At 60.9% G+C, this 27,992-nt stretch overlaps 1 protein-coding gene across 12 annotated transcripts in view; it reads right to left on the bottom strand.

Annotated features, from left to right (window-relative positions):
• Positions 1-27,992, bottom strand: part of MINK1 (misshapen like kinase 1) — a 47,623-nt gene that overhangs the window by 8,894 nt on the left and 10,737 nt on the right. For all 12 annotated transcript variants that reach the window (XM_040453474.1, XM_040453466.1, XM_040453463.1 and 9 more), the window contains exons 2-12: positions 6,801-6,866; positions 5,316-5,372; positions 5,109-5,234; positions 3,357-3,467; positions 2,894-2,984; positions 2,392-2,522; positions 2,113-2,167; positions 1,930-2,008; positions 1,324-1,499; positions 898-967; positions 371-584 (exon numbers count right to left, since the gene is read on the bottom strand). In XM_040453474.1, the coding sequence (XP_040309408.1) occupies positions 371-584; positions 898-967; positions 1,324-1,499; positions 1,930-2,008; positions 2,113-2,167; positions 2,392-2,522; positions 2,894-2,984; positions 3,357-3,467; positions 5,109-5,234; positions 5,316-5,372; positions 6,801-6,866 (1,176 nt within the window). The remainder of the gene's footprint in view (positions 1-370; positions 585-897; positions 968-1,323; positions 1,500-1,929; positions 2,009-2,112; positions 2,168-2,391; positions 2,523-2,893; positions 2,985-3,356; positions 3,468-5,108; positions 5,235-5,315; positions 5,373-6,800; positions 6,867-27,992) is intronic.

The following is a 27,992-nucleotide window of genomic DNA, read 5'->3' as shown; positions in this document are numbered from 1 at the left end:
TCCAATGAATGGATGGGCTATTTTCCAGCAAATCTCAGCCCCAAAACCAAAAGTAAAAGGAGGGGTCTCTACAAGGAGCTTCCTGCTCAGGGAGCACAGCTGCTTGTGGGCCAGATGCCCGGGGCGCTGCAGTGCGCAGACACTGGGGGGGACCTCGGGGCGGGGGGCGGGGGGGAACGGGCGGCAGCACCGGGACAGACATCCTGAGAGGCTGGCTCCTGGGGGCCGCTGACGCCACCCACACAGGGCCGGCCGGGCCTCTGACCCCGCACGGCGCCTTCCCGCAGGGACCTGCAGGCCAGGGGCTGGGCCGCGAGGGGAACCAGTTCCGGGGCGGGGGTAGAAGGGCGAGCCCGGTGCGCAGCCCCACCTCCTCCACGCGCCGCCGCTCCTCCTTCTGCTCCTCGATGCGCCGCTGGCGCTGGTGCAGGAGATGCTTGATGTGCGCCTCGGGGTCCCGCTGCTGCTGCTGCTGCTGCTGCTGCTGCTGCTGCTTCAGAGCCTCCGAGTTGCTCTTATTCTCCTGCTGGAGCCGGAGAAACTCCCGGCGCAGGGTGGACTCCCCGGGCACGTTCATGATGGAGCTGGGGGGCAGGGCAGCCCGGCCGGCACTGGGGTCAGAGCCCGGCCACCGCTCTTGTCCCCGTGGGGGTCTCCGGCCACGGCCAGGGGATGGGACGCGTGCCCACCTGCCTGCCCACGGGGGCCCTGCCGCCCGGATCCCCAGCCTGCGGCCCCCCAGCTGACCCCCGCCCCAACCTCCCGCTCACTCCCTCCGCCCATTCCACACTCAGGGGTGTCCCACGGCCTCTGCCTCTCTGGCCCACCACCCCACACCAAGGGTCCCCGCGCCGGGGCACTGCTGCCCTCCAACGGGGGTGGGGGGCGGTGGCCCACCTCGGCTCCCCCTCCTCTCCATGGCTGTCGTCTTCCTCCTCGCTGCCACTGTACTCATACTCCGTCTCCTCTGCAGGGGGAGGTCACCGCTGTTTCTTTAGCCAGCGTCCCAGATCCCACCCAGGTCTAGGGAAACCTTCGATGGGGATGAATGACCAACACCCGCCGGGTGGAGCTTGGGCCCAGACCCCGCCGGGGGCGGGACGCGGCAGACCGCACACGTGCACTTACGCACGCGCTTCTGCAAGGATGTAAAAGGGTGGCCCTCCCTGGGAAGGTTGCCTGGGATCAGCAGTCGAAGAAGAAAAACCCCACTGGGACTGGAAGTTTGGGAAGGCGGGTCTCCGCGGGAAGGAGGAGCCAGGTGGGGGTGCGTCCGGAGACCCGAGACCCAACGCCTGGTGCCTCTCTGGCTCGCCCACTGACCCTTCTCGCCTCGCTTCTTGCGGGAGCGGTCGATGTGGTCCTTGAGCTGGATGCGGACCTGGCGCTCTGTGGGCTGGTCACGGATGAAGGGGAACTTGAGCAGCTGTTCCGTGGGTGGGCGGCTCAGGTAGGTTTTGATGAGACACGTGTCGATGAAGTCGATGAACTTCTTAGACCTGGAAATGAAGGGTGCTCACACCGGGAGGGCCCTCTTGGCAGGGGGAGATCACAAGCAGAAGAGGGAAATCCCTCATCCAAAAGCCCCCTCGACTTCTCCTGTCTCATCCACGTCCCGACCCTGGGCCCTGGCCCTGCCCCTCTGTGGTGCACACCCACACCTGGACACAGGGGATGAGGCGGCAGGGGACACAGGGGGACACGGTGGGTAAGGCTAGTGAGGGAGGCAGGGAGTAAAAGGAGTGGAGGACAGAGGGGATAAGGGGGTGGGGGCGCAGGGGGGTAAGGCTAGTGGAGGATGCAAAGGGCAAGGCAGCAGGGGACGCAGGGGTAAGGCTAGTTGGGGATTCTGGGGGTAAGGAGGTGGTGGTGGGGCTTTGTCCAGAGGCCCTCCTTCCTTCCCTGACACGCAAACCCCCAGAGACCTACCATTTCTTGGACTTGAGTCTGGGGGGTGGGTTCCGTGGGATGAGGAAGAGGGCTCGCATGGGGTGCATGTCACACAGAGCTGGCACACGGGAGGAACACCATCAGTCCCTCACGCAGCCATGCCAAGAGCTGGAAGGAGCCCTTCCTACCACCCCTCCCTGCGCGCCCAGACGCCACACTTACGGGGGGCTCCCTCTGCCATCTCGATGGCTGTGATTCCTAGAGACCAGATATCACTCTACAGAGGGAAAGAAGGGACAGGAGCATGCTCCAGACAAGCCTCTTCGGGGCCACGTCTGGGTCCCCCACCCCTTCCCCAGGCCAGTCTCCAGCCTGCCCACCCCTCACCACCCACATACCACTACAGCTCGTGTTGTCACCCTGACCGACTTTTGGTCTCCCTACCACCCCCTCTCGCTTCCTGCCCTTGGCAGTCTCCGTGCACCCCACTCTGCTCTGTACCCTGTAATCGTAGGTGGCATCAGGGTTCTCGTCACAGGCGATGACCTCCGGGGCCATCCAGTAGGGGGTCCCGATGAAAGTGTTCCGCCTGCCCACGGTACGGTCCAGCTGGGCACTCACCCCAAAATCCACTGGGAAGACATGGAGGGCGGGGTCACGACGGAGGGCCATGCCTGCTCCCCTTGCCCTGGGCCGTGTGCGCCCCATCAACGTCTCGTCTTGAAGAGCCTGACCTGATCTCCGTGTTGTGGCAAGACACCCACGTGCAAAGGCCAAGGGACAGGCAGGAGGGGCTGGGATTCCCCCGTCTCCCCGGGAGACCTATACAGCACCCGTGACGTGTGGGTGGCGGGGCCTCTTGGGGGAGATGAGGAAGGGCAGGAGAGAGACTCCCAGCCTGCAGGTGGTTAGACCTGAGCCATCAGAGGAACTAGAGGGGCCTCCCCTTGTGTCCTGGAGGTCTGTCCCGGGGCCCCATTCACCTCAGGAGGGAGCGACCTACCCAGCTTGACCTCGGCGTTCTCTGTCAGCAGCACGTTCTGCCCCTTGATGTCTCGATGGATCACCTTGTGGGCGTGGAGATGGGCTAGGCCCTGGGGCGGGACAGTGGGGAGGTGAGCCTCGGTGCTGGAGGACGCGTACGAGAGCCAAGGAGCGGGGCAGGCACCAGCATGCACAGGGCCGGGTGGAAGGCGCAGCCCCCGCCACCCCGGAGCCCAAGCGCAGGCTGGGTTTTCACGGGGAGCATCCTCAGAGTGGTGGCCCCCGAGAGTCCCCGGCAGCCGCGGGGCCACCGGCAAAGGGGCAGGCTTGTCCCCCCGGCCGCCTGAGATCACGCCAAAGCAAGCTGGGGCCCTGTCCGTCCCTGTCCCCCTCGGCCACCGCTGCTCGGAAAGGATGCCACTGCGGGGCCTCCCGTGCAGGGAAGGCCCGGGTGTGGGCAGAAGTGCCAGCTGGGGCCTCACCCGGAGGATCTCCCGGCAGATGTAGGCGATACAGTCCTCCTTCAGGGCGTTCCCTTTTGTGTTCTTCACCAGGTCTGTCACGGAGCCAGCGCCGCAGAACTCCATCACCAGCTACGGCCCAGGAGCGCCGGAGGGAAAAGCATCGGTCAGGCAAGGCGTCCCCCTGCCGGCCTCCCGGGGGGAGGACCCCAGGGCCCCAGCCGATGTGAGCCGCAGAGCAGGGGTATGAGACTGCTCACAGAGGCCACAGGCTCCCCGAGGTTAGGAGAGGAAAAGGCAACACCAGGGGAAAGACAGGCCGGGCAGGGCGGAGGGAGACAGGCTGGGTCCCAAGTAGGAGCCCAAGGAACCGGGGACGCGTCACACAAAGTGACGCGCACGTGCGTGTTTTCCTTGAGGAGCGCCCAATGTTTGCACCAGGCCCCCGCTGGGACCCATAAGCCCCAAACTAGAACTCCCTGGCGTGGAGGTTGGCAACCTTGGCCATGGAGCTGATAATTTACATTTTTAAATGGTTAAAAAAAAAAAAAAATCATAAAAGGAAGCATACAAAATTCAAAGTTTAGCATCCTAAATAAAGGCTTCTGGGAATACAGCGACATTCCTGTTCCCATTCGTTTATGCACCGCCTGTGGCTGCTTTCCCAGTTCAGCGGCCAGGCTGAGTGGCTGCGACAGAGACTGTATGATGCGCAGAGCCCCAAACATCTACTCTCCGGCCCTTCACAGAAAGTCGGCCACAGCCTGACCCGGGGACAAGCAAGGGGCTAAGGACCAGCGATTCTCCCGGTCCGCCAGAGACGAAGCAGTGCGGGGGGGTCCGCCAGAGAGCTGCAGGGGGAAACCTGCTGAGACTCCAGCACAGAGGCGGGGGCCAAATCGGTCCCCTGGGGACTCGGACGCCTGTTCAAGTGCTTCCCTGCACGTTTTCCAAAAGCCACGTGCAGCGCAGAAGGAGGCTGGTCGGACAGATACGCGTGCAAGTGCGAGAAAGGTCACTCGCGTGCCTAGCGCCCGGGCCTGGGCCTCGCCCTCTACCAAGCTCAGGGGAGGAGCGGGCTGGGAGGGGGAAGGACGGCGTCCATCGCGCCCGGAAGGGAGCGCCCAGCCCAGCGCCCCCAGTCCTCCGTGACGTCACAGGAAGTGTTGCTCACCTCGCTCTGTGTGCACAGTCTGTGTGAGTGTCTCTAAAAAGACTAAGTGCCTTGGAAGCAGGGACCGTGACCCGCGTCTCTCCGTGCAGGGTACACAGAAGGTGCTCCATAAGTACTTGTCTGGCAACTGGTGGGAGGGGGGACCTAGCACCAGCTTTAAGCTCCCCATGGCCGCCACCAGGCTCCCTGGCGCTCTCCCCTAGGGGCCGGGCTGGGCAGCAGAAAGGGTGAGGCCGGGAAGAGGCCCGGGCTGGGGAGGGCAACGACTCTCAGGGATGTTCTGGGCCAGGAGGGAACACGGGGGAGGCCCAAAGGGGCCTCAGCAAGCTCCGGGTGGATTAATCACCCAGGAGGGCCTGAACGGCTGGAAGCACAGGCGTCTGGGGCTGCTGCTCTCGCGGGGGGGGGCGGGGTACCAGGGCAGGACGGACGGGCGCACCTGGTCTCCCAGCCCCTGCTTGTTGCCACCTAGTAAGCACGTGCTGCACACAGGGCGCGGTGCCGGGCAGGACAGGAGTGTGGGCAAACCCCAGGACGCTGCCCCCCAGACACGCAGTGGACGAGAGGCGGCAACAGGCGAGGCACCACGCGCATCTCACCCAGAGCTGGTCGTCGTTTCCGGGGGGGCTCTTCTTTATGAAGGCCCCGTAGTAGGTGGCGATGTTGCGGTGGTGAGAGTACTTCTTTAGCATGTTGATCTCCTGCTTGATCTCCTCCTCCTCGTCCTGTAGGTGGGAGGGGGTCAGCCCGTGAGCCCCCAGCCCTTCCCTGCGCCCCCACTCTCCCTGGGCCCCCACCGCCCCTACCTCCGTGACGTCCATGACCTTGATGGCAGCCAGCTGCCCAGTCTTGACGTGCCGACCCTGCGGGACAGAGAGCCAGGAGTGGAGGGTGTGGGTCTACATCCAGGGAGGGCTGGGTTCTGGGAGAGGCCACACCTGTTGGCTGTTTTCTGTCTTGGGCAGTGTCCCTGTGGTACCGGACCCCTTCACTTATGGGTCGGCCACAGGGGCAGACAGGGCTCCAAGGACAAGAAGCGCTACGCTGGGTAGAGGTCCAGGGTCTCCCGCCTGCAACAGCTGAGGCAGGACAGTGGGGTTCGCCTATGCTTTGCTGTGGCCTCCCCGGCGTGGATTTGCCACAGTCTGAAGGATAGAGCAGTGACTCAGAGATGCTCTCCTCCCTGGGAGGGGGCGGGAGGGGGCGGGAGGGGGCGGGAGGGGGGCTCTGCCTCTCTGGCAACTTCTATGCAGGACAAAAGCACCTGGTTTCCCGCCCCGCCCCCTCTGCCCAGGAAGCCTTCCCCAGAATGTCCCCTCCTCTGTTTTTAGTAGTACTGACAGGGAAGAATAAAGACAGAGCTGAGATTGGAGGGAATCTCGGGGAAACAGAGAAGACTGGCTGACGTGCGTCGTCGATGCGCCATCACCAGTGCGAGTGGGAAAGTAACTTCTAGAGCGCGTCCCTGCCATTCCCCCTCCCCCAGCCTTCTGACGTTCCTAGCAGAAGCCTTGGACGGGAAGGTCCAAGCCCTCCCAGGGAAGGGCAGGGTCGGGGGAGGCAGCCCCTTGTGGGGACGGACATGGGTATGGCCAGCCCGTGGATTATCTTTATCCTCAGCAGTCATTTGAGACCCCAAGCCCAGAGAGGCAACGACCAGGCAAGAGATGGGTGAACTGGGGATGCCTTTTCCCCAAAGCTTACAGGGTGGTCCCCGTGACCCCTGCGACACGGGGACGTGTGAACAGGCTCAGCTCCGTGGCGGGGCCTGTGCCCTCGGGGCCTCCAGCTCGGGGGCAGCACCCTCCCTGGACTCATCTGCCGGGCGGGCAGTCCCCCCCTCCAAGGGTGCCGCCAGGCTAACGCTACAAGCAGCCGGTGGGGAGATGCTACTTTGTGTGGGGGAGAGGGGTGGCGGCTTCGGGAGCTCAGGCACACCACTTCCGCCCAGGAGGCCCCGGAGCTCCACCAACTGCAAGGCTGGGTCTCCCTGCGGCCTTGGGAGCAGCCAACCTACAGCCTCGCTGAGTCCCCAGGGGAGCGCCCCGGCCCTCGTCCCTGTCCACACCCACCCGGTACCAGGCCTGCTCCCGCAGCACCCAGCACGTCTGCGCTCGCCACACAGGCCAGCGAAAACAGCCCCCCTCCTGGGCTTCCCTCCCCCATCATTGTTACCCTCTCTCCCCGCGCCCCCTCCCCCCCACCCAGATCCCCAGACCTATGGTCCACTTCTGTCACCCTCCCAAAAGGGCCCCGCGGACGACGGGCACCCTCCCACACGTGAGTCTCACCTTGTACACCTGCCCGTAAGTTCCATTGCCCACAACCTCCACCAGTTCAAAGATTCCAGCGGGGTCCTGCAGGGAGGGGGACGAGAGGGGGAGAAGGAGGAAGCGTCAGGGCCTCAGAACAGGACTATGAGCCAGAGCGGGGAAGAGGGATCCAGTGGGAAGAGGACACCCTGGTATACTACGAAGGGCCTCAGGGGAACCCCGATGGCCAGCTGCGCTTTTCCTGGGCTGGTTCAGAGTTCACGTTCTAGAGGAAAAGTCAGAAGAAGGTGAGAGAAAATGGACGTTGGGGACCAGGTGGCTTTCCAGACGTGCTCCTGACTTCACGCTCAGTGACACGCTGAGTCTGCGGCCTCACGTGCGAAGCGGGGGCGCCCGAGGACGCGCCCCCAGAGCTGGGGTCAATTTGAAGTGAGGCGACGCCCATAAAAAGCCTGAGCCCCTGCCTGGCACGGAGCACGTGTGCAATGGGAGTTAATCGGCACTGTTATTTCATTTTGTAGAAGCAGGGACGGGGAAAGCCAGCGGGGGGCCGGCTTCGAGAGCCTCCCTCCTGGGTCCCTGTCCCTCTTCTTCCCGGTCCTGAGACCCAGGGCTTCCGGGGGCCGGGGCTGGGGGCACTCTCGGGAAGAGCAGGTGACAGCGAGAGGGCCTCCGGGAGGGGCGGTGGGGACGCGGCACTCTCAGTCCCCGCTTTCTGGAGCCAGCGGTGCCAGGAGAGGCACGGGGCTCAGACAAAGCCTCCGCAGAGGCTCACGGCCCGCGGGACCGCAGCTGCTGGCGGCCGCCCGCACCCCCGCCGGCGGGACTCGATTCGGAGCGGGAGGCGGGGGGCGCCAGCCCGAGGGACCCCACCCGCGGGAAGGACGTCCCGAGAAGAGCCGGGCCGGGGCCTCTGTGCCGACAACCTGAAAAGGATACGACCCGACACCCCTTTCGCCCCGACTCTGAAAACCAAGCTAGGATTTCTGGAAAACCAAATGCAAGAGCCCCTCACCCTGGGTCCACTGCCATCAGCAGGGAGGCACCAGCCCGAGGCCTCCGCAGAGCATCCACACCGACCTCCCTGGTCACAGCGTGCGCCACCGTGTCCCGGAGCCGGAAGAAAGGGAAGCAGCGAGCGCAGCGCGGGGCCGACGGCCCATCCCGGACCGCTCGGGTCGTCCGCGGGGCAGGGCTGCCCCTCCTCTCGGGGCCGCGCTGACCGGCCCGGGATGTCGTGGCTCTGTGTGGCCGAAACCAAAACCACACCAACAAGGCAACCTTGACCGGGTCTCAAACAAACAGCGGGCCCACAGGAGAGGGACAAGCTGTCACCGTGGGGGGACCAGCGCCAGGTCTGTCTGAACCGAGACGTGCGAGGAGACCGGGCCCTGTTCTCTCGAGCGCCCGCAGCTCCACGCTCGGGGAGGGGGCCCCGCAGCCCCCAGGACGGGCTCACCCGCGCTGGCACCTCCGACCTCTGCCTGTGGGCAGGTCCCCGCTTCCGACACGGACGGAGACAGCAAGAGGGGTGCTCCTCAGCCAATGGGAAGCACGATGCCCCCACGAGTCCGACCACTGCACCGCGAGCACCTCAAACCGGCACAGACAGATCTCATCTCGGACCCCGACCCGCCTCCTCCTCACGTGTGTGGGAGACACAGGGGTATGAGAGCCACCCTTGAGGTCAGACACAGTGTCCGGGTTTGCGGTTCCAAGCCCGTTTCCTGACCCACAAACCAGGACGGCCGCACCTGCTGGGAAGGGTCGTTCCGAGAATCAGGTCGAGACCAGGCATGTGACACACAGTCACGGTGCCCGACAGCTTGCACGGAACATGCTCGGGAGGCTGTCCCTTCTCCGCCTGTCAACAGCGGCACCGTTTTCCACACGGGTCACCCTGTCCTTCCTCCCCTCCCCTCAGTCCCGCCCCGGCCCCGGGCTCCTGCCTCCCGGTCCCCTCCAGCTCCCAGAACAGAGTCCCGACACCTCCATGCCGGTTGCGTTGCCCCCATCGGTAGCCAGCCGGTGGATAATTTCCGAGGCTGGGTCTGTGCCCGCCCTGGGCCGGGCTGGGCCCCGAGCAGGGAGGTCTGTAAGGCAGCTGTCCCTTGCTTCTCTCACCTGTTAAACGTTTACCGAGCACAGATAATCCAGGGTGGCGACCCCCCAGCGGACACAACGGGAGCCCAACACACGAGAAGCACAGAGGGTCCCCGATGGACCCGCAGTCGACAGGCCGAGTGCCCCGAGGCAGCGGTGCGGATTTTATGCGAGAAGAACACTGTGGGCTGTCCAGGCTTCGAGAAGCTTCCAGTGGAGTGGAGGCTCCTGCAGAGCAACCTTCCAGGAGGACGCGGGCACTGACCGGTTCGGGGCGTCGGACTGGGAAAAGGTCCCTCTCACAGCCTCAGGGACAGCCATCCGTCAGGCCTGGCACGTCCCACAGGCTCCTGGAGGAGACCACACTGGGTGGAGTGGACAGGGAGGAGGAACAGAGGAGCTGAGGCTGGCCCCTGAGGAACAGCTGTGCATCCGCACGGGGATAGCAGGACAGCCTGAGGGGAGCACGCCTGGGGGGAGCACCGGGAACATCTGTGTGGCCAGAGGGGCTGCGGGCGAGGGGCAGCGGAGCCCAGGGGCACAGCAGCCCCTGGGGAAGCCTGACCAAGAGGAAGGGATCAGGTGACAGGCAGCAGGGCAGACAAATGGTTGTGGAGACAGGAAGGCGTCTCATGACCGCGGAGGAAGAAGACAGAGAGACAGGGGACCGATGAGGCGCGCTGGATGGGTCTCGTGAGGGCGTGTGTGTCCGTATACATCCCACCTTGTGTAGATGGCACGCCCCACGGGCTTACAGTGGTGACGCCGCACAAGTCTGGCTTCTCCCCAATGCACACACCCGAGGATTCAGAAGGCCCAGTTCAAATGGGATTCCTGCACTGATCTGGCCTCACACGCGGGCCCTTGGAACGTGCCTTGTCCGCGTGCTCAGTCACTCTCTTCGCTGGGGATCCGGAGGACCCTCCGGAGGAGGTGCTCTGCTCCTGGGGAGCACCAGCCAGTCCCCCAGTCCCGGCCCCTGCATGCAGGCCCAGCCCCAGGACGACACTGCTGGAGGCCTCCTCCAGCTCTTCCTCTCGGTGCTCACACTCAGGGTGGGGGCCCAGATAGGGAGGAGAAGCTGGGGAAGAGAGGCCTACACAGGGTGTCCAGGGTGCGGGCTCTCAAACCTCACGGTATAGGAGAATCACTCGGGAACGGACTCCTAGGATCTGGCTCCAGGGGCTCTGGTTTAGCACACAGGCCTGGGGGGAGGAGCAGAATCTATACATTTAATAGATGCCTGCCCCCCCCCCGGCCCCTCCCGGCGGTTCTAACACACTCCGAGAAGCTGCACCTCAGGGAGGTACTGGCAGGGGATGGGGTGTGGGGTCCCCGGTAGCAGTAGGTCTGCGTGACCTCAGGCAGCAGCGCGGGCAGCATCTCTGTGCCACAAACTGATGAACGACTGCCCTCCCGTGATGGCCCCTCAGCCCCTCCGTCCTCACACCAGCCCTGCCTACAAATGACCTTTTCCTGTCAGCCAAGCCAAATCCCGCTGTTTTCAGGAAGTCCTCCCTGAAAGTCTTCCCAAGCTATCCCACCCATGAATTCCGACTTCGATGTCACGGTGGAGACAGTGAGATTTAAGTTTCTCAAGAACAGGACTAAGGGGACGTGCATTTTTAAAAAATAATCTGAGAGTAAGACGAGGTTGTCAACTCTTGCCATTTCTATTCAATGTTACGCTGGTGGTTCTAGCCAGGGTGATTAGGAAAGAAGAAATAAAAGGCATCCAGGTTGGAAAAGAAGAAGGGAAACTCTCTGTGTGCAGATGACATAATCAAGGGTGCAGAAAATTCTAAGGAATCTACTAAAAATCTATTAGAACTAATCAATGAATTCAGCAAGGTTGCAGGATGGAAGACTAGTAAACAAAAACCAACTGTATTTCTATGTACTACAACGAATAACCCAAAAATGAAATTAAGAAATCAACTCCATTCATACTAGCATCCAGAAGAATGCATTTAGCCAAAGTGTCAGACACGTGCACTGAAAACTATAAACATTGTTGGAATAAGTTAAAGACTTACGTAAACAGAAAGATTTCCCATGTTCATGGATCAGGATGCTTAATATTGTTAGTATCTATAGATTCGATGCACTTCTATCAAAATTCCAGTGGGCATTTTTGCAGAAACTGACCAGCTTATCCTAAAAATCCTATGGAAATGCAAGGGATCCAGAAGACACAAACAATCTTGAAAAAGAACAAAGTTGGAAGACTCACACTTCCCGATTTCAAAACTGACTACATAGAACAGTGATAAAGACAGTGTGGTACTGGCATAACGGTGGACATACAGATCAGTGGACTGGAACTAAAGAATCCAAAAATTAACTCTTGAGTTTGTGGTCAATTGATTTTCAACAAGAGTACCAAGTCATTCCACAGTCTTTTCAACAAATGATTCTGGGGCAACTGAGTGTCCACATGCAAAAGAATGACACTGGATCCCTACCTCATACCATAGACAAATGTTAACATGAAATGGATCACAAACCTAAAAATATAAGAGCTAAAATCATAGAAATCTTTTTTTTCCCCTGCCCCCTAACACCACAGAAACCTTAAAAGAGAACACAGGAGTAAATTTTTATGACCTTGGATCAGGCAATGGTTTCTTACAAATGACACCAAAAGCATAAACAACAACAAAAACCATAAATTGGATTTCCTCAAAATTTAAAACTGTTGAGCTTCAAAGAACACCAACAAGAAAGAGAAAAGACAACCCACATAATGAGAGAAAACATTTTAAATTATGTATCAGATGGCCACCTGGGTGGCTCAGTTGGCTAAGCATCTGACTTCGGCTCAGGTCATGATCTCATGGTTCATGAGTTTGAGCCCCAGCTCAGAGCCTGGAGCCTCCTTCGGATTCTGTCTCCCCCTCTGTGCCCCTCCCCGACTTGTGCACGCACACACACGCCCACTCTCTCTCCCTCTCTCAGAAATAATACATGAATCAGCTTCAAATAATGAATAAATGAAAAAATAAATATCAGATAAGGGACTCGTATCCAGAATACAAAAAGGACTCCTTAAGAATAAAATAATAAAAAGACAACCCAATTAAAAAGTAGGCAAAGGAGGCACCTGGGTGGCTCAAACGTCCAACTTTGGCTCAGGTCACAATCTCACGGTTCGTGGGTTCGAGCCCCATGTCGGGCTCTGTGCTGACAGCTCAGAGCCTGGAGCCTGCTTCAGATTCTCCCTCTCTCTCTGTCCCTCCCCTGCTCACACACACACAGGTTCACACACACTCTCTGTCTCTCAAAAACAAATAAAAGATTAAAAGTTAAAAGAAAAAAAGCGGGCAAAGGATCTGAATAGACATTTCTCCAAGGATCTACAGTGTGGCCAATAAGCACCTCAACAGATGTTCAGCATCATTAGCCACACATGGCCACGAACGGGCTAACTCAAAAGGACGGACAACGACACGCACTGGCGAGGATGTGGAGAACTTGGAGCCCTGGTGGGAACGTAAAATGGTGCAGCTACTTTGGGAAACAGTTTGGCAGTTCCGCAAAATGTAAGACAGAAAGTTCCCACATGACTCAGCAAGTAGACGTCCCAGAGAACGGAAAACATACGTACACGCAGGAATCTGTACACGTAGCGTTCACATGAGCGTTATTCTCAGCAGCCGAGAAGCGGCAATAACCCAATGTCCATCAGCTGGTGAACGGATAAATACCCGTGCAACAGAATATTATTTGGCAACGGAAAGGTATGAAACAATGACCCACACCACAACGTGGACGACCCCTGAAAACACGCTAAGTGGAAGCAGCCGGTCGCAAAGCCCCGTGTTGAATGGCTCCATTTCTGTGCAATGTCAATGGCAGGCAAATCCGTAGGGGCAGAAAGTAGTGGCGGCTTCCGGGAGCAGGGGAATGGCGGTGACTCCCAGCGGGCACGGGATCTTACTTGGGGCTGATGACAACGCTCTGACATTGGACTGTGGCGACAGCAAGTCTGTGAAGCCACCGTCGTCTACTTTACAGAACCCTGTGCTATGTGAGCTCTAGTATCGACGAAGCTGGGGTGCCCGGCTGGCTCAGGCAGAAGCACATGGGACTCTAGATCGCAGGGTCGTGAGTCTGAGCCCCACGTTGGGCACAGAGATTACTTCATAAAAACAAAACACAATTAAAAAAAAAATCTGATGAGCAGGTCCCACGGCACTCAGACTGTTTTGATCGGGGACGGTTTCCACACGAAGAAAGTAACCCTACAAACGTGGGAGGGGGCCCTCAAAGTGCTCTTGGTCTGGTAACACATACAAAGTCCTGAGCCAAGCACAGAAAATGATAAAATCTACGTGATTCAGAGTTAGGGAACTCGGTTCCCGTTTTTGGCTCTGCTGCTAAGAGGCTGTGTGTCTGGGGGTAAGTCACTTAAGCTCTCTGAGGTCACGGTCAACAAGAGAACATTCCGGCTCACTCTCTACGGTTCTAAATGCTCAAGTCCGCTCCCCACAAAGCTGTCAACCTAATGGCTATGTCATCACTTCCTCCCCGTGCGCCAGGGTCCATGCTGGGCTCAGGAATGCAGCGGTGAATGAAATGAGGTGGTCTTTGCCACAACGTTGCTGACAGTCTGAGGGGGGAGGCAAACACTTTAATTATAAGCGAGGGGCTTGTCTGTGCCACAGACACATCAGGGCACTAGGACAACACCCTTCCCAAGTCCAGGAATTCAGGGAGGGACTCTAGTGAGGACAGCAGGGTCTAAGAGCCCTCTGGTGCTCTCCTACGGGCAGGGGACGCTATCACTTGTCCCCTCTGTGTGGCCCTTACCCGTCCCGCTTACAGGTCTGTCTCAGACACCTGTCTCGCGGCCCACTCTTCCCACAGCCCTTTAACAATTAAGTAGCTGGCAACCTGGCATCTTCGTTCTTCCTGGCGCTGCTGAGGGCTCCGGAAGTACAGGGTTATGACAGACGTGGAGGAAGGTGCTGGTGGCTTGCTCGAATCACAGGTGAAGGGGGTTTGGAACAAGTGCGTTTCCCGCCCGGAGTCGAGTACAGCCAGAAAGTGGCAGAGCCGAGCTCTGCCCTAAAAACTTTTGACTCCGAGGCCTGCGTTGCCCTGCTCAAAGCTCCTTTGCCTAAGGGACCATGTTTCCAACCATTTGGTCTCATTTCTTTGCTCTTTAAAGCTGTAAGTAATACCTACACCCAACATGGGGTTCCAACTGACGACCCTGAGATCAAGAGTCACACGTTCCCCACCAGCTGGGCCGCCCAGGTACCCCCCGATTTGGTTCCTCCCTTCCCCGAGTCACAGCTCCTGGCCCTCAGCCGGGTTCCCGACCCAAGGTAGGCAGTCCAAGGCCACAGAGAAAAGACACGCTGGGGCGGACCTCCCACACCAGCCGTTCCCCGACTAGGACCCAGAGGGAAGACGCCAGACGGCACACGGAGTCAGGGCTGGAGAGGCCGTGAGCAGGTCAGACGCAGGGACGCGGAGGCTGTTAGTGGGAGGAGGGCCCCCGAGAACAGGGCAGAGTGGAGGGGGTGGAAGTGAGGACAGGACGCCCGACGGATTCCAGCTGTCCCCTGGTGTCACCAGGAACCCGGAACCGCCCCCGGAGCCAAAGCAGCGGCTGTGCCGCATCAGACCGCAGTGAGATTCCGGGCTGAAAGTCAGTGAAAATTACTCCTGGTGGCCAGCCCTGCTCCACGAGCTTTACACGTGCCGAGTAACTGAACCCCACAGGACTGCAGGACACGGAAGCCGCTGTCGTTTCTGGCCGACAGATGAGGAAACGGAGGCTCGGGGAAGGGAAGTGACTCGTCCAAAGGCAAGCAGCCGACGGGCTCCGGAGCCCGTGACGCAGCCTTCCCTTGATCTGACCTGGCCCCGAGCCAGCGGGACCCCCTCGCTACTCGTCACATGGTTACGTGTCTCATCTCCCGCCCGGGACAGAAGCTCTTTACGGGTGGAACACCGCTCGGGGGGTACGCGGGCGCCACGCCGGACGGGCCTGAGTGAAAAGGCATCACACACGGGACCACAGCGGACTCCGAACACGCGCGTATTTCTTCCATGAGCACAGGCCAGCACTGGAGATGCGTTTTCTCTCCCGTATGCTTTCTTTCTCGCAGCGCACAATCCCCTGACCGTGGGTCGCTAAGGCTTGCAGTGGAAGCAGGCCACCAGTAGTTAAGTTTGCGGGGAGGCCGAGACCACGCAGATCTGGGGCTGCGGGCGTCCGTGCCCCGGGCACCCCGGCGGGCCAGGGTCGGCCGCACGTTGCTGCACGGTGAGGGCGCAGACTTACCGTCTGCGCTCTTTCCCTCGCAAGAGCTTCTGTACTGAAGCCTTTCTCACCTTCCGTGTTTCACAAACGTTACAACTTTGTAACGTGCGGCGCCTGGGGTCTAGGTCAGTTAAGCCTCCAACTTCAGCTCAGGTCACCATCTGGCAGTTCGTGGGTTTGAGCCCCGCGTCGGGCTCTGCACTGACAGCCCGGAGCCTGCTTCGGATTCTGTGGTCTCCCTCTCTGCCCCTCCCCTGCTCACGCTCTGTCTCTATTCTGTCCCTCAAAAATAAACATTTAAAAATTAAAAAAAAAAAACAACTTTGTAACGCCTCCAGGTGAGCCTCCAGGCCACGGGGGAGACACAGAGGGCGTCATAACAATGCCGGAAGCAACGACTGCCGGGCGGGGCTCGGGCACAAGTAGCAGGGCAGAGTGGCAGGGCCAGGTTAGGGGCGCTGGCTTTCCTGCGTGACGCCACTCGCCATGTCTGATGACGCACGTTCAGATGCAAAGAGGCGGCGGCCGCAGTGGTGGCCACACGTGTGCTGCAAGGGCGGTGTCCCCCCAGCTGGGTGGTGTGGTCCGTGCACAGGACCGCCCGGCCCCCAGGCCGGTCTCCTCCGGTTCCAGGTGCTCCTCCGATGCTGGGCGACTTGGCGCTTGTGGGCCCCACGAAGCAAGGGCAGCTGAGGGGAGTCGGCTGGGTGCACACACACCGCGTGCGAGGACACACCAAGGGCAGGAGGAAGGGACTGTCCCTCTGGACCCTCCTCCTCAGTCCTAAATGGTGACCCCCAGGGCCAGCACCTGGCTCTCTCTCGCCTGCTTCCCCCCCTAAGACTCCCATCTGGAGGAAGAAAAGGGGAACCAGCGCTCACAACTCACAACTCTGACAAGCAGCAGGGCTGGGGCCCCAGCTGACGCCTCCTTCCCCTTCGCGAAGCAGGGAGCCCTTGGGACTGAGGTCAGGGTGCAGAGGAAGGCCGCGTCCTCCTCCCAAGAGCAGTCGGGTTCGGGGGGCTGCAATGTGGAGGCAGTGGGGCTGCTAACTGAAGTTCAGGGCTGAGGTCAAGGCCATCGGGCAAGGGAAGGAGAGACCCCGGCTCCTCCCTCACAACTGGGGGGAATTGGCCCTGCGGGGTCCAGGAGGAAAGGGGCAGGTGACAGATGGGCCAAAGCAGGCAAGCACCTTAGGGCTGGGGGCACATTTGTCACAAGTGGCCCAGACCTGGCAGGGCTGAGCCCGGGTCTCCAGCCCGGTTGCACTAAGGTAGGCCTCCCCCCACACCTCCTGCACTGTCTGCTCGGGTACACGAAACCCCCTGAGGGGTGAAGGTTTTGTGAAGTACTTTAGCAAATGCAAATTGTTATCACCACATCTTTTTTTAAGAGCCTGTCAAACAGTGCCTCCTTAAATACTCTGGCTGTGCCTTCTAGGAGCTTCTAAGTCAGACACCAACACAGAGGGAAGGAACACGCCGACAGGAGTCACATATGCCACAACGTGAGACGTTAGCCGACTGCAGGGCAAGGAGGCAGGATGCGGAAACCAACCCCCTACTTTTCTGCTGACCTGGGGGCCTACACCCCACATGGGGCTCCGAACTCACAACCCTGAGATTAAGAGTCACATGCTCTACTGAGCCAGCCAGGCCCTCCCCTCCCCCCACCAGGGTCTTATAAATACAGAATTTCAGAGCTAGAAGGGTCTATCCACTCAGAACTCCCAGAAGATTCTAGGAGGCTCTGGAGTGGTAGAAAGAACTAGAACCACAAGGCCTGGGGAAGGGCCGGTCTGCCCTGTGCTGCAGGCCCAGCAGTGTCACTCACTGGGATGTGCCCTGGCAGGTCCTGCCACTGTAACCGGGGCCCAGAGGTGCCATGCTGCCCTGGACAGGAGGACCAGGGCTGGGGGAGGGGCCGCAGGAGCCCCCCCCCCCCGCCCCCCGCCCCCGTCCCCCCAGTGGAGGCAGGCTCACTCCTACCAGGCGGACGGGGAAGGGGCTCCAGGGAAGAGAGTGGGGAGCCGTGTCCACAGCAGGACCCGAGGGCGGTGCGGCGGAATCCTGCGCCAGATGCCTCTCCCGCGTGGAAGAGCCTGGATCGGCGGCTGCCAGGGCCCCGGAGCCTCCACTTATCTGGTGCGGAGACCGGGCTGCACACGGCGGCCCCACACAATAGGCCTGTTTTCCTGAGCTCTTCCTGTGACCGAGGAGGCCCCCACAAAGGGGACGAGGGGCAGGGGCGACGTGGTACCAAGGCCCGGCCTGGGGGAAGGGCCCCAGCCTGCGCGAGCTTGAACGGGGCTGCCCTGCCCTGCAGAGCAGCTTCAAGCCCCACCCCCGGGGCCAGAGGACCACGGCCAGCCCGGAGCACCGCAGCCAAGCCGGGCAGGGCAGGGGGCTGAGGGGCAGGGTAGACAGGCGCCCTAGCAGGCCGGTCCCCGGGACACGTGGAGGGGGCAGTACTCCGCACAGGGACGTACACACTGACCCCCTTCACTTGGCTGTGAGCAGCCAGAGGACGCGTGTGCATGGACGCCCACAGTGCCACAGGTGGGGGCGTGTCTCTGAGGAAGAGTGTGTGGCCCGGGTCTCATCAGAACACCTCCCCGCCTCCCCCACCCCCGCGGGAGACGGCCCTCCTGGGGGAGTCAGTGTCGTGCCCGGGACCCCCGTGCCAGCGACACGCGTGGGGGGCAGGGTGCCATCAGCTCGTTTCTACCCCAAGGGCTTGCAGGGAAAGCAGGCTCGAAGCCAAGCCTGGCCCTCTGGCGAACCCCGTGCCCCAGGGACGAGGAAGGAAGCCCACCCACCGCCCAGGGCCAGGAGGGCGCGAGCACCAGGAGGGCTAAGCCTCCACCGGCTCCCCGGAGGCCAGCACGTCCAGTAGTAAAGAAAACCTGCAAAGACGCCTTTCCCCATGTCCCCTGCTCCCAAACCCGACCGTCCACCCCTCTCTGGCCAACCTGCCCCTCACACTGGGGCCGAATCGGACCCTTGGGTTCTGGCTCCACGCGGGGAAGTACGGCCCTCGGGTCGGTGACCACCACACGTGTCCTCACGTGCTCAGTGGGGGTGCCGCGCGGGACGGAGGGAGCAGAGGGGAAGGACAGAAACCAGGAGATGTTTATGTGCTGGGGGAGGGACAGTTCAAGTCTCTCCTCCCGGTCCCTGTGGCAGAAGGACACACACACGCGCAGAGGCAGGAACAGGTTCAGACACGACGCACGCACAAGCACAAAGACTGCTCTAATGGGAAACCAGTCAGAGCAGAGGGCCCTGCCCACGCGAGGAGCGGGGAGCGGTCCCCCGCGTGCCTCGATGCCCGGGCTGCCCCCAGACCCGGCTGCGCAGACCGGGACCCCCCTGGCGAGCTGGAGGGTGCCTGGGGAGCGGCGTGGGGAAAGGGGCAGGGGAGTCAGCAGTGGGGAGGGAGGGAAGGAGAAGGGGGGCCGGCAGCCCCGGTGCTGGTTCTAAAATGGCCACAGGCAAGGCAGGGGACAGATGGTCTCTTTCTGAGGCTGAGCTGGAGAAAGTGGGGAAAGGGAAAGGAAAAAATAAATACCACCACAGTCAGAAATTTAAAAATAAACCCCAACACCTAAAAGATAAACAGCTTGCTTCTGAGGCTCGGCCTGCCCACAGGGTGTTCTGGGGGAAAGAGAGAAGGGGGGCACCCTCTGGCCTCGGGGTGAAGGCCGCACCCCGCATCGGCCTTTCCTCCACCTCCCCGGCGACTAAGGGACTTGGCTGTCAACGTGTCATACGGAGTCACGGCAGTCTGATCATGGCTCTGCCACGGAACCCGCTTCTGTCTCTGGCCAGCAGTCCGTTCTGTCACCTTGCGGCTGGGGGCCACCGCGGCCACCAGCCAAACGCTGCACGTGGCAGCCGGATGGCTCACGGCCACCATCTCATTTGCACCTCATACCTGCAAGGGAAGTGAGCCAAGCAGGAGTTACTGCCCATTTCACAAATGAGAAAACCAAGGCTCCAGGAGTGACATGTTTGCCAAGGTGCAGCTGGAACCTGGGGCTCTGTGCCTGCCGTTCACTCCTCCAATCGCACCGATCCCGGCCGGCCCGTCGCTCCAGAGCTCAGTGCAGACACGGCCTCCTCCAGGAGGCTTCCCGGACTGCCTCCCTGCTCCCACGGGACCCTCTACTGCCCCTTTCGCGGCACCAGTTACATTCGCGTGAAAAATTTTGTAGTCGTCTGTCTCCTCTGCCAGGCTAAGTTCTTGGGGGTCAGGGCCACATTCAAAATCTGTCTGCTGAACGATAAATACAAAAATAAAAGAAAGTTGGGGCACCTGGCTAGCTCAGGTGGAAGAGTATCCGACTCAATCTTAGCGTCATGAGTTTGAGCCATGTGATGGGTGTAGAAACTACTTAATGAAACTTAAAAAAAAAAAAAAAAGAAAGAAAGAAAGAGAAAAGAAAGTTGGTGCTCTCTAGAAAAACCTTCCTTCCTCCCTGATGCAATCAATGGTTTCTAACGCTAGTTTTGGGTTTCTCTCCACTCTTCTAGTAATCCACGAATATTCACTTAAAAGCAACGCACCGGGCAGCCGGTAAAAGTGAGTCCCTTTTTGTCACGTGACCCGGCGCTCCGTGATTCATACGCTTGGTAAATACTACGTATCAATGGAAAGGGCACTTTTTTTTATTATTATTATTATTATTTATTTTGGGGACAGAGAGAGACAGAGCATGAACAGGGGAGGGGCAGAAAGAGAGGGAGACACAGAATCAGAAACAGGCTCCAGGCTCCGAGCCATCAGCCCAGAGCCCGACGCGGGGCTCGAACTCACGGACCGCGAGATCATGACCTGGCTGAAGTCAGACGCCCAACCGACTGCGCCACCCAGGCGCCCCTGGAAAGGGCACTTTTTTAAAGCAGTGAACTCGTACATAGTCGGCAAAACCCAAACAAGAACGTTAATAAAGATCCAAAGACTGGGACGCAACCGGGCAAGAAGGGATCAAGGGAAGGCGTCCCGGAGGAGCCAGCAGCGCACTTTGGGAACGAAACGGAAGTGGGCAGAGGCTGGGAGGGAGGGAGGGAAGGGCAGAGGTCCCACCTCAGAAGACCGAGCCCAGGAAGGTTCGGAGGTGCGGGATGGTAAGTGTGCTGCGGCCGGGAACAGCCACTGAGAACCAAAGGCCTGGGCACCACGTGATGGAGGCAAACCAGCACGTCCGAGAACGTCCGAGAGCCTCCTTCCCGTCTCCCCAGTCCCGGCACACAAGAATTCCTGGATGTCAGAACACTCTGAAATCCACGAAGTGCTGCAGATTTGCAGAATCATTACGAACAGACTACCTCCCGGAGAGGAAAGGAAAATGCTGTCAAGAGGTCACTTATTAAGACCATTGGGGTCACGGGGACGTGGGGTGAAGAGTGGTGGCGCATGAACACAGAAAGCAGACAGAAAGTAGAACCGAGTGGAGGACGGATGAGGGCCGGAGGGGGGGGGGGAGGGCACAGATCCGAGGCCCTGGAGACTGGGCTGGGGAGGGCTGTCTCTGGGAGGCGACACTGGTGAGAACAAGAAAGGGCAGAGTATGGGAAGAGGGAGGAGGAGGAGGAGGAGGAGGAGGGAGGAGGGAGAGAAGGCGGGCCGGAGAGGAGGAGGAAGGGGGGGGAGGAGAAGGGAAGGGGTGGAAAAGGAGGAGGGGGAGGAGGGTGGGAGAAGGGGAGGAGGGAGAGGGAGGAGGCAGTGGCAGGGGATGGGCTGAGCCCGTGCAGACTGGCACACACTGAGCCTGAGCTCACGGAGGACAACAGTAATCAGGGGCTGGATAATAATAAGCCTTCTCACTGCTGGTTTTCTGCTGCAGCGCAAACAGATCATTACACCTCATTGCCAACCTCCTCCCGTGGGAGTCAGGTGTCCACAGATCCAAGGGAAGGGACCAGGGAAGCCTCATGACCAAGGAAGCCTGTGAATGGTCTCTTCCCTCATTCCTTCTAAATTGGGGTGGGGGTGGGGCAACTGGCTGGCTCAAACGGAAGAGCTTGCGCCTCTTAAATCTTGGGGTTGTGAGTTCAAGCCCCACGTTGGGTGTAGAGATTACTTTAAAAAAATATAAAAGTAATTCTAGATGGGAGGCCAACCAGGTGTCGTGGGGTGGCAGGGGGAGCCACATGGAAGACAAGGGACGAGCGGGCATGGAAAGAGCCAGCAGGAAGGGCAGGAGGGCAGAGGGCACAGAGCTGAGTCAGGCAGCACAGCAGGTGGAGGGTGAGGCCGGCAGGGAGGGGAAGGATGCGTGTCTGAATCACAGACTGAGAAAGGAAGAGCAGGGCTATTCTCCAAAGGGTGGAGACCAGATACTCCTTGGCCCCACCAAAGGCCAGCTCAGAACAAATGACAGCCCCAGGGACGGGGGGGGGGGGGGGGGGGCAGGATGAAGCCAACAGGCTCCCCCAACTTCTCAGCAGGCCCACCTCTCCCGTTTGTCCTCAGAAACCAGCGCTGCGCCTGGGGGGCCAGTTCACACGTTCATTCAACAAACACCGAGTGCTTGCCGGAGACCAAACCACGGCCATGAATGCCGCCTCCCTCACGGAGCCCACAGGAAGCAGCGCTTCTGGAAGGACTAAGGTGAGGTCACAGCAGGCCAGGGGGCCAAGGGCCTGCTGGGGAAGTGACATGTGAGCTGACACCAGAGGGCACGGAAGAATCACCCAGCAAGCGGAAGCCTGAGGCAGGAAAGGCTAAATCCCTGGGCCAGGGGCCTGGCAGCCCCCGCCCCAGGCCGGAGTCAGTGAAGCACTTTGCACACTTCTGTGTCCAGGTCCCGGGTCTCATGTCCCAACAAACACACGCGTCCCCATCAGAGCGTCTCAGGTGAGGCCCCGCTCCCCCCACCTCCCCACACGGGTGCTTCCGCTGGGTGGGCCCAGAGCGCCTGCACCCAGGCAGCAGGACAAACAGGACTCTCGAGTTGAGACACTAGATTCTGAACTTGGTCTCTGTCCCGGCCCCAGCGAGGCTAGAGGACTTTCTGGGGATTACAGGGGCTCTAGGGCAGGGAGAGGGGACCCCGAGGGCTCACACCTGGGGCCTCAGTGACTCACCCACCCACAGCCCAGACGGTCTTCTCTTTCCCAAACAAAACACTAGGGAGAACATGAATGTCCAGACCCCAGGAGATGCCCTTTCTGGGACTTTCTTTCATGAGAAATCAGGCAGCCCCCACCTATCCAACCAGACACCTTACCTACGCTCGTGTCCCATCCCCACAATGGCTCTGGGAGGCAGGCCTTGGCCTTGCCACCCTCATGTGACAGATGACAAAAATGGGCCCTCGCCAAAGGTCACCCAGGAAGTGACAGAACTGGGACGTCAGTTGAACTCTGTCTCCAGGGCCTGTGCCCTTAGGGATGAGTGGTGATGGGAAGGCCCCACTACTCCAGGCCCCTCCCTGTCTTCAAAAGCCCAGTAAAAGGCCCCGATCTCCCCAGGTCAGCCCTCCCCCGGTTTGGCCGCTCCCCTCTGCGGCACCGGTGGGCTCAGGGCTCAGTCCCCGCTGCGCTCGGACAGTGATGTCCCTGCTTCACAGGCCTGAAGGCCTTCTGAACCTTCCCCTATCCTGCGTCCTTCCCAGATGCCCAGCCCCCCACCCACACCCCGACTTGGCCCCCTGAGGTCACTACAGTAGGGGCCGGTGTTCCCCAGACGAGCTCAGACCTCATCCCTGGCTGTCTCGCCCTGGCCTGTTTCTCTCAACTCTGTCACACCCAGCTTCACACACAGTCACCGTCCCCGAAGCGCGCGGGACGTCGCAGATCGCACCCCTTCCCTGCTCGCACGTTTAAGGCAGCACTGAGAACAAACAGCACCCCACACAGTAGGTACTCACGGATTTCCAGGAAGGAAGGGAGGGAGGGAGGGAAGAAGGGAGCAGGGGACTCCTGGATCTGGAGGGACTCTAGGGGTCACCCGGTCCCGTAGTTCTGGGGGCCGATCTGCATCAGATCACCTGGGAAATAACGTGTCACCGTTCCACCCTGGACCCACTGGATCGCCTCTGGGAGCAGCGCTTGGCACCTGAAGGCTGGAGAAGTGACCCAGGTGACTCTGACTGCGAGCCACGGGTCCCACCCCTTCATTCTGCAAGCGAGGAAACCAAGTCCCAGCCACACGACACGCATCCTGGAAACGAGAGGTGGAACGGAAACCGGAACCGGGTCTCCGGGCGCTGAACGCCACGCTCACCGCCCCGTACATCGTGTTGCCGGAGCTCTACCGGCCCCCCGGGGTCAGCAGCCAGGGAGACGTCAAGTCTACCCAACGTGAGGAGGCTGCGACCCTGGGCCCGCCAAGCGCGCGCGAGCCCCCGACTTAGACGGGGCCGGGCAACGCAGCGCCATGGTCAGCGAGCAGCGCTGGAGGTCCGAGCTAGCGAGCTCTGAGCCCCTGGCCTCCCACGGGCACCTGGACCGATGTGAGATGACCCGCGGGGGCTCTGCTTTACACGCGAGCACTTAGGTGACTTCTCACTCTCACCAGCGAACGGTGCGGACGAGCACATCCAGGGAGAGCGCCATGCCGGACAGCAGGGTAAGACCCAAGGCGAGCGGTGTCCCCAGGAGTGAGCGACGGGAGCATTCCTTCACTCAAACTCTGAGCACCAGGGCTGGGCAAGACAGGCTGGGTTCAAGGAAGAGCACCAACCCCCACTCACACCCGGCTCGACGTAAGAAAAGAGGGGGCTTTAGACGGGAGCGCGAGGGCACTCCGGGCAGACCCTGAAAGGGGGTGGAGTACGTGTGGCCTCGTCTAGGTCGTGCACAGAAGACAGAGAAAACGTCCGTCTGTCTTTGGGATCCGGCACAAAGACTGGTGATCTGGGGACAAAGCCCTGAGAGGTGGACCTAAGTCACCATGCCCACCGGCCGCCAGAGGCCTCTGCGACCTGGACGCTGACCCGCGAGGCAGGCCTCCGTGTGCCGAGGGGCTCTCCGTCCTCCCGGGTGACCTGACTGCCAAGCCCACCTCCGTCTCCCCTTGAAGGCCAATGACGCCGCCGCACGTGGCGTGGAAAAGGGAAGGCCAGGGAGCGGGGCAGCCCTCCGTGCCCGCCACCTCTGCTCTGAGAAACCCAACTCGACTCTGCGTCACCCTCCGAGTCTGGTGTGTGGACACCACACCGGGGACACGGCCTGCCCGGGCTCCAGGAGGCCGTCATCAAAGGGGCCTCAAGGGCCGCTCAGGGTTTCCTACGGCCCATCCCCCCTCCGAAGAGACCTCGGAATACACCACCCGACACTCGAATCGTCCCTGCGTCCACGTCCGAGCCTTGGGCACCCAGAAAGGTTGCTGGCGCTGTGCGAACACAGGTGTGTGGAACCGAGCCCCCGGGCAGAGCGGCACCCCCCGCGGGCCACCCCCCGCGAACGGCGAGGTGCAGGGCCCACGGGACCATCACAGGGCGGGTTTCTTCCTCCCCTTTAACACGCGCAGAGACGCTGCCCCGTTTTGTTACCGTCGTCCCCCGAATGGCCTTCCCACCTTCCTCCAGCCCCTGCCCTGGGCCCCCAGGATGAGGAGTCGGAGCCGGTACAGGCGCCACGGTGGGTCCAGGCCGAGCCGGAAAGCGGGAGGCGGCCAGAAGCACTGATGACTGGAGAGAGACCCTTGGCTTCTCTTCCCGCTGCCTTGTCCGCCACGGATTCCTGCACCACTTGGCGCGTATCCGTGTCAGGCCTGGCGCCTCCTGGGAGGTGGGCGGGCGGGCGAGGGGTCAGCTCTCCCGACTCAACCAGTGAGGCACCTGCTGCGTCAGGCCAGCTCCACTCCGCACACACACAAAGGGTGGAGGCGGGAATGGTGGGTCCTGGGCCGGGGTTCACGTTTCATGGGGACAGGCGGGTGTGGACATGGGCACTGGGGACGGCTGCACGGCGCACTTAACACGGCTAAAATGCTCCATTTTGTGCCTGTTTAGCTGTGATAAAAAACATTTTTAAGGCAGGAGTGAGAGTCCTCCTCTCTTCCTGCTGAAGGACAGGCCTCTCTGAGTCCGTCTACTCTCCTCCGAACCCAATCTTCTGGATTCCCGGGAGTGTCCTTCCCTCCTGTCGTCACTGCTCCGCCCGGCAGCCCGGCACCCACGAATCTCCACCAGTTCCGGGCACAGGCCCCGGGAAGCCAGCACTGCTGGCACGTGCCCGCCAATGCCAGCCCCCCGCAGCCCCCAGAGACTCGGGCTGGCGCCCCACTCCTGCTTCTCGAAACACGCCCCACGTCTAGGAACAGAGCCTGTGCTCTGTCGAGACACAGATCCGGACCGCGTGCCCCTCAACGGCTGCAGGCAGTCCTCGCGCAGGCTGCCTCCGTCCACGACACGGGCCACACTCCCCGAGCCTCCGAACAGCGTGAGCACAGACACAGGGACAGCGGTGTGTTCCCAAGAGAGGTCGCGAGGCCTGCTCGCTGCACCCACGCGTTCACGATGAAAGTCAGGAGGAAACGCCACTCTGAAAGCTCACGGCCTAGGACGTGGGCCACACAGGGCCCTCTCTCCCCCACGCACCGCCAGGCCCTGCCTCCCGGAGCAGGCAGCCAACGGCACAGGAGCCAACACGCTCGGGCTCCGCAGTGAGTCAGACCCGAGTCCCACCCCGGAATCCGCCGTTTACTGGCCGTCCAGCCCCAGAGAGGTCCGCGGACTCCCTTCCATGAGCCCTGGCGTGTTCCCCCGGGGCGGGGGACGAGAAGAGAGTCGCCCACTCCCAAGGGCTCTGGGAGGGACGGTGAGATGACACGAGGAGAGAACCAACTGCGCTGCGAGGACTGCTTACCGGTCTCACCCACACGCCTTCTGCAGCGACCCCACGCCCAGGTATAAGGGACTCGTACTGGAACAGCCTGAGCTCCGAACCGAAGTAAGAGAAAGGAGCATGTGGGGGTCTAGGGACAAGGGAACCGACAAGCCTCGGAGCCACATGCTGTCCCTTCCCCCAACCCAGGGCTGTGGGACACGTGGGCCCAGGGGGGTTCCGGTGTGAAGAACCCGTCGAGGCCAGAGGGTCTCCAAGCCGTGGTGAGACCAGCCCGGCCCATCAAGCTGTGCTGTCCTAAGGTCCAGGGGCAGCGGGAAGCGGACGGCAGCCCTGTCCCTCGGCTTCGCCCACCTGTCCCCGTCACTGCTCTGTCCCCCGCCACTCACCCACCCCCAGGGGGTGGTTCTCCCCCAGAGCACACCCTAGGAAGGCTGCCTTCCTCCCTCTGCAATCTGAGAGGACGTTCGCACGCACCTCTGTCTTCGAGGCAACAACTGGAGAACAGAAAGACCAGAGAGGAGGGCGCCTGGGTGTCCCAGTCGGTTGAGGGACCGACTCCCGATTTTGGCTCCGGTCGTGATCTCAGGGTGTGGGATCGAGCCCCGTGTGGGGCTCCACGCTGAGCACGGAGCCTGCTTGAGATTCTCTCTCTCTCTCCCTCTGCCCCTCCCGTGCTCTGACACACACACATGCCCTCTGTAAGTAAAACAATTTAAAACACTGGAAAAGAGAAAGTCGGGAGAGGAAAGAGAAATGCGCTAGCCTCCTCTCCCAGACACCGTGGGCACCCGCTCCTGCCGCTGACGCCTGGGCTCTGGAGCGCCCCTGCCTCTTTTCTCGAAGACTCTTTCCTGAGCCGCTCAGAATTAAGGACCGAGTACGACACACGCTTCGGCCACCTTCTCACAAATGCGCCTTGAGAGAAAGAGCGGGTGGGTGGTAAACAGAGAACACGAGAATCCTCTTCCTCCCGGTCCGCCTTGGAGCCTGCCCGTTTTACCTTCGGAGGTGTGCTGGCAGACAAATAAAAGCTGTCAGGGGAGGCGTGTGCCATGCAGAAGTCATTTACTGCCTACGTCCCTCTCTCCACCCAGAAGGCAGCGAAGGAGGGACTTCACGGCAGAAAAAGCTGTGCCTTCCCGAGCCCACGCCAGGTTCACAAGAGGCACTACGGGCAACCTGGGCGGAGAGACCAGTGTCCCCCGTGCTGCGGACACTGGCCCCACACGCTGATGCCGTTAGAGGTTCCCGGATACGGTGACAGTGACGCCCAAACACCCCTGGAAGGCGGGTCCTCCTGCCGTGGGGACGCTTCCCGGGGAGTCCGAGGCCTTCCGGCCCCCTCCCCTGCCCACCATCTCCATCTTTCCTGGGCACGGTCTCCTCGGTTCTGTCCTCGCCATCTCTCTCCAGAGGCCGCGGCCCCTCCCGCAGCCCGGCCCACCGCCCTCCCCGCACTGCGGCTGCCCCAGCCCTTTCCGTTGGCGACACGCGGAGTCGGGAACACTCCCCCTGCGCACCCCACTCACCCTTCACTGGCACACGGGGTCAGCTGAGAACCTCGTCTCTTTATACACAGGGTCTACTAACGGGGAGAGCCCCACTTCCCACGGCCGGCCGGAGCGAGGCCCGGGGCTGGGCCTGTCCATGCCCATTTCTGGGGGACGCCCCCACCTTCCAGCCCCAGACACCGCTCAGCTCACTGCAACTGGGGACACCCTCCCCTCCCCTACAGGTGACTGCGCGAGAAGATGGAAACGCTAATTACCGGACGGTGGTGATCATTTCACCGAGAGTGCATACATCGCGACATCGCATTGTTCACCTCGAGTCCGTACCACTGGCACCAACCTAAAATCACACATCTAGGGACAACCCTCACACGCCTGCTGTAGACAACAGGCACGCTCACTCGTAGTTCACACACACACACACACACAGCACGCAGAGATCCTCCCTCAATAAACAAACACGAGGGTCCTAGGAGTCACGGGCCCATCCCATATACGTGCCCTAACCCTTCAGAAC

Source organism: Herpailurus yagouaroundi, unplaced genomic scaffold, assembly GCF_014898765.1.
Source record: "Herpailurus yagouaroundi ecotype Mexico unplaced genomic scaffold, PumYag 208, whole genome shotgun sequence".
In the NCBI taxonomy this organism is placed as follows: domain Eukaryota; kingdom Metazoa; phylum Chordata; class Mammalia; order Carnivora; family Felidae; genus Herpailurus; species Herpailurus yagouaroundi.
Note: the sequence above shows the minus strand (reverse complement) of the source record. Positions and strands in the feature narration are given on the sequence as shown.